The 9708-nt window shown below is 37.3% G+C and overlaps 2 protein-coding genes across 3 annotated transcripts in view; both read right to left on the bottom strand.

The window, feature by feature from the left end:
* Positions 1–184: 184 nt before the first annotated feature.
* Positions 185–4266, bottom strand: LOC117828437 (cytochrome c-a-like). 2 transcript variants are annotated; one of them, XM_034705583.1, is made up of 3 exons: positions 3846–3960; positions 3311–3488; positions 185–1035 (listed from the first exon to the last, which is right to left on the bottom strand). In XM_034705583.1, exons 2-3 carry the CDS (start codon positions 3477–3479, stop codon positions 890–892), a joined length of 315 nt encoding a protein of 104 aa, XP_034561474.1. In that variant the 5' UTR covers positions 3480–3488; positions 3846–3960; the 3' UTR covers positions 185–889. The 2 variants fall into 2 exon arrangements, with proteins under 2 accessions (XP_034561474.1, XP_034561473.1); XM_034705582.1 differs by lacking the exon at positions 3846–3960 and adding an exon at positions 3974–4266 and having other exon boundaries at positions 189–1035.
* Positions 4267–8490: 4224 nt separating this feature from the next.
* npvf (neuropeptide VF precursor) overlaps positions 8491–9708 on the bottom strand; it is a 2703-nt gene continuing 1485 nt past the window's right edge. The window contains exons 2-3 of the mRNA XM_034705581.1: positions 8835–9205; positions 8491–8725 (exon numbers count right to left, since the gene is read on the bottom strand). Of these exons, the coding sequence (XP_034561472.1) occupies positions 8656–8725; positions 8835–9205 (441 nt within the window). The 3' untranslated portion in view covers positions 8491–8655. The remainder of the gene's footprint in view (positions 8726–8834; positions 9206–9708) is intronic.

The raw sequence follows: 9708 nt of genomic DNA, 5'->3' as shown, positions 1-9708 counted from the left end.
TGTGAAATTGATCTTTCTTTACAGTTTGTTTTAACACCATGCGGTAACATTTGACTTTACATTACAAGACTGCCCTCACAACTACTAAGACGTATTATGAAATCAAATAAACTCAGTGGGAGAAAACACTAAAATCACAGTGGACTTTTTTTTAATCGTCATGTAGAAAGTTCTTTATTGCCACATCAAGTCAAGATTAGGTATTATTTAGAATAGAATAGAAAAAACAAAAGTATAAAATAGTAACTCAGTAAAAAACTATATAAATAAACACTTTGTTTTAACTTTTTTTTTAGGCCAGTTTAAGAACTGTAAATATTATAACCTTTGTAACTTGCTTGATAATTAATTCAAACATGCTGCATGTAAAAATGTATGAATACAATCATACCTGTTTTCAAGTGCAGACTAATACAAAAAAAGTCATGGCGTCATTGGCTTATAAAAGAGAAGAAAGAGAGCTCAGTACTGTTTAACACAAACGTCAACCCGTTCCAAGAAAGTTAAAAAATGACAACAGCAAGAGTACAAAAATATAGAAAATAAATCTTTCTAGACTATGTAGTAAGGTACAAAGTGACAACAATGCAAAGTGTGCAGTTTCTGTGCAAGCAGGAGCCAAATGTAAGGTAAACAAATAAGTTTATAGAAAATCCCAAAAGAAGGCTGGCCCTTTAAGAAGCCCTGACTGAGAACAGTCTAGAAAATCCACAAGTAACATGAAGGCTGACTCATGTGATAATTAAAAACAGTCTCCCACACACAACAACACTGTGGCTGCAATGTTCCAAAGTAACACAGTGTGGGGATGTGAATTTAAGAATCTTCTACAAAGAACAAGCTCTGTTTTTTCCTAAGTGTACAGTGTAGTGCTTCTGTCCCCAGAACATTAGGAGGTGGCGTCCTTTAAATAGGCAATGATATTGTGCCTGTCCTTTTTCTTTCTGAGCCCACTGAAGATCATCTTAGTACCAGGAATGTACTTCTTAGGGTTTGTGAGGTAGACGTCCAGGGTTTTCTCATCCCAAGTGATACCTTAAAGAAACATAAACACAAACACATGATGTGATGAACGTGATCTTATTTGTAGTGCAAGTGACACACTTTTCTTTCTCACACATCTGAAGACTGTGTTCAGGTTTTGGTGCCTCGAGTCAGAGCAGAGTAGCCTGTCCTGTTCAGACCTGCTGCTTTGACTGTAAGCTACAGAAAATGCAGGCAGCCCCCAAGCTTTGTATTCGGAACTGTGACACATAACTTAACATTTAAATGTATTACACTCTACTCAAGGAATGGAGAATGGTATGTTGCACCATTTTAAAACCAAACTATCCAAATTTCCAGTTGAAATGCAAACAAATGAATGAGAATGAGCTGTCTGGGTTGGCTACTGCTCTTCTTTACTTCTCTATGAAGCAAGATGCAATTTTGTGTAAAGCAGGCATTCCCCGCTCTACACAAAATGCATTGTTGGCATCATGTAAAACATCAGACACCATTCTACATAGAAATCCTGCTCCAGACATTGTATGCTCTATGTCATGTGGTCAACATAATGCTCCAGTAAAAGTTCATTTCTCTGGAAAAGTCTGGGCTAGTGTAAGATGTAGTGCATTATATTTTATGGAAAAGGACAAATGTGCTTAACAACACACTTGCTGGCCTGAAGAAATATATCTTAACATGTTTTAATGATACCCTTTTCATGTTGCAAATCAAAATTATTTAGAGAACATCGACGGCAACAACTAAAAAAGCACTTTAATAGTATGGGCAACGTGTATAATGGTTACAAAGTCAAACTATTACAATATCACATAAAATCCCCATCAAACTTTTAGGTGTTTTCTGTTCAGGTCTCTGAAACAGTTGTTCCTCTGATAACTAATTCATGACTCTTAAACATCAACGTGACCATACCTGTTGACTAGGATCAGAAGTATTTACATACATTGTACTCACATACCCTGGCCTGCACAGAGAATACCTGATCCAGTGAAGGGGCCCTACATAAATCTGAATTATTCATATCAATGCATCATGCTCCCTCTTACATTAACACACAAAAGATATGAGACTACTTTGGCATAGGCATGTACTCACAACACCTGCCAGTACTTTTACAGTGTTTCACTTCTAATACAACTAATAGAATATGTAATTTTCTTTTCAGTAATAGTGAGTGTTTGAGATATAATGTTTTTGTTGTCCTGCATGGGCTTCAGAAAGCTGCAGAAAGTTATAATACATTAATGTTAATGGTTGTTGGAGCTATTTACATTGTTTCGTATATTTGATTATTTTTACTATAATCAATTGATTTATTTATTGTTATTTAATTTAAGGTAATTCACTGTGATGCCATAGGTATTAGTATATTTTGTTACTCACTTTTACAGGTTGATAGTTTTGCACCGGGTGATGTCTATATAGATGGGCAGGTAAGATAGGAGCGGCGGACACCAGGGATGGTGAATGGTTTTTTACCAGGAGATTTGAAAGAGACGCTACCTTTTGTTATAGAGAAGCTTTTTTGTTGTACAATAAACCAGGGGTTCCCAAACTTTTCAGCCCAAGACCCCCCAAATAACCGTGCCAGAGACTTGGGACCCACACTGTTACTTAGGTTGGTTAAACATTGCATAAAGCCATGGGCAAGCACTAATAGGCCAATGCAAAAACAGACATTAAAAAAGTGAAAGCCAAAATACTATCAGTTTATTTCATAGTTATTTAAAAAAGGTTGAAAGTAGAATGAAAGTAATCTTTATGTATAGTCTGTAGCAGTGATAGGATACACATATTCTGATTTGCTTTCATTTGAACCAATATCTGTATTTATATTTGTATAATAATGGATAAAATATACAATTTATATATTCAGCAGAAAAAAAAGCTTTTCAAAGAACCACTTTTTTGGATGGGATCTCGCGACCCCCCCTTTCGGAACCAGTGCAATAATCCGCCAAAAGACTGCATACTTGGCTGGACATTGACCATTTTTTGGACACCGTGTAAGATCCACTGTCCTTCTGCCCTGTGGCTGGTTTTTGATTTGAGATTCAAGTTTTGTAAGTTGACCCAGTCAAATAGCCACTACAATGGTTAAAGAAGTGTGATTAATGGAAAAAGAAATGGCCAATAACTGATCCTCATTCATGTGTGTGCACATACTTAAGATAATGCCCCATTGGGCCACCCCTGTCAAAAAAAGGTCTGGACACGCCCCTGTAAGCCCTGTATAGCCTAGCTAATTCAATTCAATTCTTACAAGGTCAAATCTCTGCAGTGATTTTAAGACTAGACCTACCTTTGTCAACGTTAGCCTTTGTGTATGAGTATCCAGAAGCCTGCCCCGTCTTCCTCCCAAACAGACCCCACAGGTTGGGTCCCTGCTTGTGTTTGCCCCCCTCTTCCACTGTGTGACACGCCGAGCATTTCTGCACAAATGCTTTCTTTCCTTTATTGACGTCTCCCATGATGAGCAGCTGCAGGAGAGGAAATGGGAGAAACAAAGTCAATGTTTAAGTCATATTCATCTGCTGTGACCCATGAGGTGAGTGAAAAAAGAAGCTATCACAGAGAAGAAATGTGAAGTAGCCTATTTCATGTAAGAGCCCGGGGCATGGTGGGAGTGGAACAAAGTTGTTTGTTTCCGGATATGTTATTGTTTTTTGGGAACACAAAGATTATAACAAACGTCGCTGAACTTCACTTATAAACAGTAGTTGATCATGACAGACACTGTCAGCATGGACGAAGAAAAGTCGCTGTGAAAGCTAGGTTAATAATTACGACAATATAACAACAATTGGATACATTGATACACTTAAAACGTAACATACACTATCCTTTTATAAGACTAACAAAACGAGTGACAAGATAGCTCATTATAGATACAAAACGGTGTTTCTGCAGTGAAAAAATATCAAACAAAGCTAATACATATCTTCCAAAACTTATCATAGCCTACCTGACAGGAGTGTGTAGTTCACGGACCTCCAGGTAAAAGTTTCTTCCCTTTATCAAAGTCAAACTTCTCTTTTTGTCGTCGGTTTCTGCTCGAAGTTTCTAGCTGTTTGGAATCTACTTTTAAACTAGCTTTTCCGGGGACTCGGCCGGATTTGAACCTTCATGCAGAAAGATGTCAAATTTTGTAAGGGAGTGGCTCTGTCGGGTTAAATAAGATGTGATAAAAGGCCAATTGCGCAACAGACTGAGGAGGACCCGACAGTCTGTGGGTGACGCCCATTAGGATTCCAGAGGCAGGTGAGGTGTGTTTCCAGTGTGTGGGAACAAATTGTCAAAGGCTTTTCAGTTACTTGTAAGCGTATTAAAACAAAAAAATATTTTTAATAGTGCCCCTGTATGGAAGAGGACCAGGGCCACTGCAAATAAAATAAAATCTGAGAAAAAAGTCAGATTTAAGTCAGAATTATGAGAACAAAGTCAGAATTCTGTCTTTTCTCAGAATTCTGTCTTTAATCTCAGAATTCTGTCTTTAATCTCAGAATTTTTACTTTTTTTCTCAGAATTATGACTTTAATCTCCGAATACTGTCTTTTTTTCCCTCAGAAATCTGATTTAAATCTGACTTTTTTCCTCAGAATTCTGACTTTAATCTCAGAATTCTGTCTTTTTGTTTCTCAGAATTCTGACTTTAATTTGACTTTTTTCTCAGAATTCTCACTTTAATCTCATGATTCTGACTGTTTTCTCATAATGATATTAATAAAAAAAAATTGACCTTAATGTTTTTCTTTTCTCTGGTGACCCTAATCCTCCTTCCGTACCCTTTTTACTTGGAGGGGGAATATTTTTTAGCATGTTTGCTAATGCTCATGTGACGAGTCTTGTGCTCGTGCGTGACTGAGTTGTGCTTGGAAGAAGTAGAACAAGTTTCTACCTGGTTTGCATATTGTCATTTGAATGCGACTCGTGGTACTTTCAGAAAACAGTGACTATGACATAGAAACATGTTGTTTATCATAACCAAGGGATTACATATTATTCAAATAGTTGCAACAACATAGAGTTTGTGAAATGTAATTGCTAACCTGTGGGGTTTTATCAATGAACCATATATGCCTTGAACGTGTTCATTAATTAGCATGTCCCTTCAGGCAGTATAACATGTCACATTTGTAAAACAACAGGTGCATGGTGGGCTGAACTGCATTAAAGATGCTTCACTTTAAAGGTCCTGTGCATGCTCTCCCACTGTCACACAGCTAAACCTTACTGAATACAAGACTGCTATCCTGGTGTGCTGTTAAATGCCTGTAAACCTAACAATCATCATTATAGCCTATATGTATTGGGCTTAATAGAAAAGTGTACCTCCAGGAATAATATCCCCTCCTTTATATTGAGGTATCTTTGTGAACCGTGAAGTGAATCAGCAGAATCCCAGCATCTGAAAAACTGACACACTGGAAAAGAATGCAGTCGTTATTAATGTTATTGAATACAAAGGCGATTATCTTGCCCTGACAAGTATATATCGTGTAGGAGGGATGTAAGAAGATATCTGATTATTATTGTGTACAAAGAGCAGGGACTTTGCAGTGAGTCTCTTGGTGGACAATGCTAAATATTTTCTTTGTATCTTTTTTTTTGTATTCTCTGCTCAGTATATTCTTAGGAATGGTCTACAGTTTATAAAGACAATTGCTTAAAGAAAGGGAAACTGAAAAAAAAATTCACACAACAGATTTCCTGCATCTACGGGTAATTATATGAGTGTCTCTATCCCCAACATTATTTTACATGCACATAATAGATGTTGTGTTCGGGGCTCATCAAAGATATGTTCGCAAAAAATAAGGTAAAAGAAAAAAACCTTCAAGTATATTAATCCTACAAAGTAAGATAAGATGCTAGATGATAGAGAAACTCATAGGAAGTTGTTAGTTTGTAGGCATAAATCATCTGAACTAATAGTTTACTCTTAATATCTTGGTATTTCCCATTGAAGCATGGGAAATGGTGACTTTTAACCACTCTAGATTCAAATCAGTCCATTTGAAGACACGATGTCCTGGTTGAAGATATACTCCACATTTTTCTTTACTAGTCTAAACGGGTATTTCAAGATCTCACAGTTCTTCAAAACTTGCTCCCCTGGTAGAGAAATTAGATGTTTCTGATCCTACTGTTGAACCAGTCTCTGCAACAAAATGATTTCCTTCCTTTCTTAGTGGAGGGATTTTTTTTGGTGTATCTTTCACTGTAGGTGCATTAGCATATGGTTCTTCCAGTCTTTTTTGAACTCCCAAGTGGACTTTTGGTTGAAATTGATCCTTATTGGACTTCTAGAAAAAATAACCCTGGTAGAGCTAAATGTTGGGAAGACTGAAACCTTGTCAATATGCAACTGACAAGCAGTCAGTATGTTTAGCTGAATACTACACACTGTACATTTGAAAGGGTAGCTAAATCTTTTGTTAGAGTGGATCAAAAAGATCTCTTATCATTTTGGCAAGTCCTGGGTTTGGGACTATATACTAAGATAATCCAGAACACCAATTCAGACCTCATAGATCATCTGACAAAGTAGGACTTTGTGTTCTTGATGCCCAAGTCTTACTACTTTAATAACATTGTTGAAATAAAAAAATGGGAATACTGACCTGGAATACTTCTGACTCTGTCCTTTTTTTGTCTCTGCTGACTCTGGATTTTTATATCTAGGTTTGATGAGATCCTGGAACCAATTTGCCTTGAAAATTCCTTCAAGGAATCTTCAAGGAACATTTTGCTGATCTTTAATGTCTTCAGTGTACACACTAATTCCTCAGCTCATAGAGTCTGTTCAAATCCTCTCATATCTATCTAGTGGAATTACCCCAAATTCAGGTGTGCAAAAACCTTTATATGTGGTGGTGTCAACAGCTTACTGTCTGAGGAGAATAGTCCCTCCTGTTGCTCTTAAAAGTTGATTTGATATTAAACTGCATTATTCTATACATTATAACAGAATATATATTAACACCAGCCAGTAACTGTTTGAGAGTTGATAAGGTGTCATTTAGGCTTGAAAAGCATGTTATCAGGGGGACGTTACCATTGCTCGACAGCAGCCACATTGACGAGACTGCCTGCAGTGTCTGCAGACATTATTTATTGCTATGATCGGCCTTGTGAGCAAGGTATCAGCCAATGCAGATTTTTTTTTAAAACACCTTACCCGACCAAATACACTTTCTATCTCTAGTTTTAATGAGGGTGGCCAGATTTCCATTACCCCACTGTGCAGGCTCTAGAATGAGTGATCCAAGATGACTACAAGATAATACAGATTGACTGTTAAAGAGAAATGTGTAGTCTCAATGAGTTGACTGAAGTAATATATCAAATAAGCCGTTATGTTTACAGAGGGATTGAAAGGTTTTCTGAGGTCTGGTTATTCCAGTTTAGATTTATCTAAGAAGTGATCTAGAGGCCTGTTATGATCTCCACCCAGGACAAATTGGTAATCTTCCAAATGTAGTGGAAGTTTCTTAAAGTAACTGTGAGAAACTTTGATTTTGTTTTGATCTTTGTGACTGCTGTGGACAAAGTTATACATCTTATGCTTTGCTGAGCAAGAGAGGGTGGTGTTATTGTAAAAAAAATATCTGCAGTGAGTGATATTAAACGTATCACTGCAAATCTGTCTTGACAAAACATGAAAATGAGAGAACTTCCAGTTTAAAAAATACCTAACAGAATCACAAATACCTACATAGAAATTATATTGTGACTAACTGTCTTGTTTGCTTTTATTGGCCTTATTATTTTCATTTTTTTTGATAACCAGATACAAATTCCTCACATTAGACTGGGACTTCTTTATTCTGGGTATGACTCAGAAGCCCCAGAATGAGCCCTATTTTTATCTCCAAATTCATGATGCACATTGATAAACATACTGTTAGAAAGGACAACGACTTTTAAAATTAACAATCAATCTTATCATGTATTCTATGCTCCCTTTGCCCCTAAAATAATAATTATTTAAGCTTCAAGGGCAAGGTGAGGATGACTTTTATTCTCTGTTTCGTTTTGTAAAATTTTGATAATGTTTGCTTGTCTCCCTCTAGTGGCCGATCACAGTACTCTGATAACTCACTACTATCCACACTTCCTAGCCTCCTCCCTGAGCCCTTGGGAGCTAAGGTACAGTCTGATCTGTTTACCAACACTCACACAGGGAAGTGTAGAGTTGCATTTATTGTCACACTTAAGATTTTTGTGAGAAGAATGGTTGTTGACTTTGCAGATGATTTGCTTTAATTCACATTACCCAGAAATGGCTAAGAGAGACATAGTTTATTGATAGTGTTTCACTAGGTTTGAATTGGTTGCTGCTGATGCTGTTCATCCACACCAGAAAAAAACTGTATCAACAACATGAAAACAATAACCCACTTAAGTCACTTTTTTCCAGTAAGAATTGAATTGAATGCAAACTGAACAATGAAAGAATAAACCCGAACCACAAAGCACTACAGCTTGAAAGTTTTATTGTTAATGTTTTATTTGTCACAACACATTTTTTTATTGAAAGAGACTCATACATTGGCATCTTTAAATCAACTTATTCAGTCAAAATTTTGTCTTAAATATTTTCCTTTAGAGCTAAAAACACTATTTTGTTATTTACATTCATCATCACTCTTTAAAAGATTTGTCCTGTGTCTCCATCTCTTCTGAACTGGCTGTGAGGTCCACATCTTTACTCCTGTGGGAAGAAAATACACTTTGTGTCAGAATTCACTGGCCTGCATGTGTCAGGATAAATATATATACACACATATATATAACAGTTGTTCTAGGTAAGAGGTTCCTACCAGTGCATGCCATTGTTCGGTAACTGATCATTGACCATCGTCTTTAAAAGCCAGTACAGACTGCTCCTCCCAAACCTCTGAGGCAGCACTGTGTTCACTACCCCTCGGACTTTTGGGCACCCTGCACACATTTGAACCGTTTCCCAAGCCCGTCCGAACCTCTGTGGCATGTTGGGGGTGGATTTTTGGCCCCTGTCCTCACTGGAACTGCTCTGCCTCCCAAAGCGCATGGGCATGTTGGCGTGCAGGTGGAGGGGTCTGGCGGTGGGTGGGTACAGCTTGACGATGGAGGGGAGGCTTATTTTGCTGGGGGGGGTTGAGTGGATGTTGAAGGTTTCGATATCCAAACTCCTTTGGGAGTCACTTTTGGTCTGTGGACAAAACAAAAAGAATCGGACCAATCAGATTAGAGAATGTTGGATTTGCATTCGAGCCTCATATAAATCACTAATCTGTCTGTCATTTCCAAGCAAAACTGCAACAGATTTCAACTTTTGTTCACTCATTTTTTTTTTTTTTTTGCTTTTTGGCACATCACATAACATAACAAGTGGTGATGATATCAACATGTAAAGCTTTAAGACAGCTAGTCACAAAACAACCTATACAAATTGCTCATCTTAGGCTGTTGACTTCTCATTTTTTGTTATCATTTTAAAAACTGCTGAACTGATTTAATAATGGAATAGTGGTCAAATGAATCGAGTGTGGTCAAGTTATAAGTTGCAGAAACACTGTTACCACTAGTACAGTATTCCCCCCTGATTTCTTTTGCCGCTTTTAGCCATCACTGCGCATAGATTTTTATCGTTACGATGCTTTTACCTGGTTGAATATGTTAGGGATGCACCAATGTGTCAACTGTGGATCAGTA

This window comes from Notolabrus celidotus, chromosome 16, assembly GCF_009762535.1.
Source record: "Notolabrus celidotus isolate fNotCel1 chromosome 16, fNotCel1.pri, whole genome shotgun sequence".
Taxonomy (NCBI): domain Eukaryota; kingdom Metazoa; phylum Chordata; class Actinopteri; order Labriformes; family Labridae; genus Notolabrus; species Notolabrus celidotus.
Note: the sequence above shows the minus strand (reverse complement) of the source record. Positions and strands in the feature narration are given on the sequence as shown.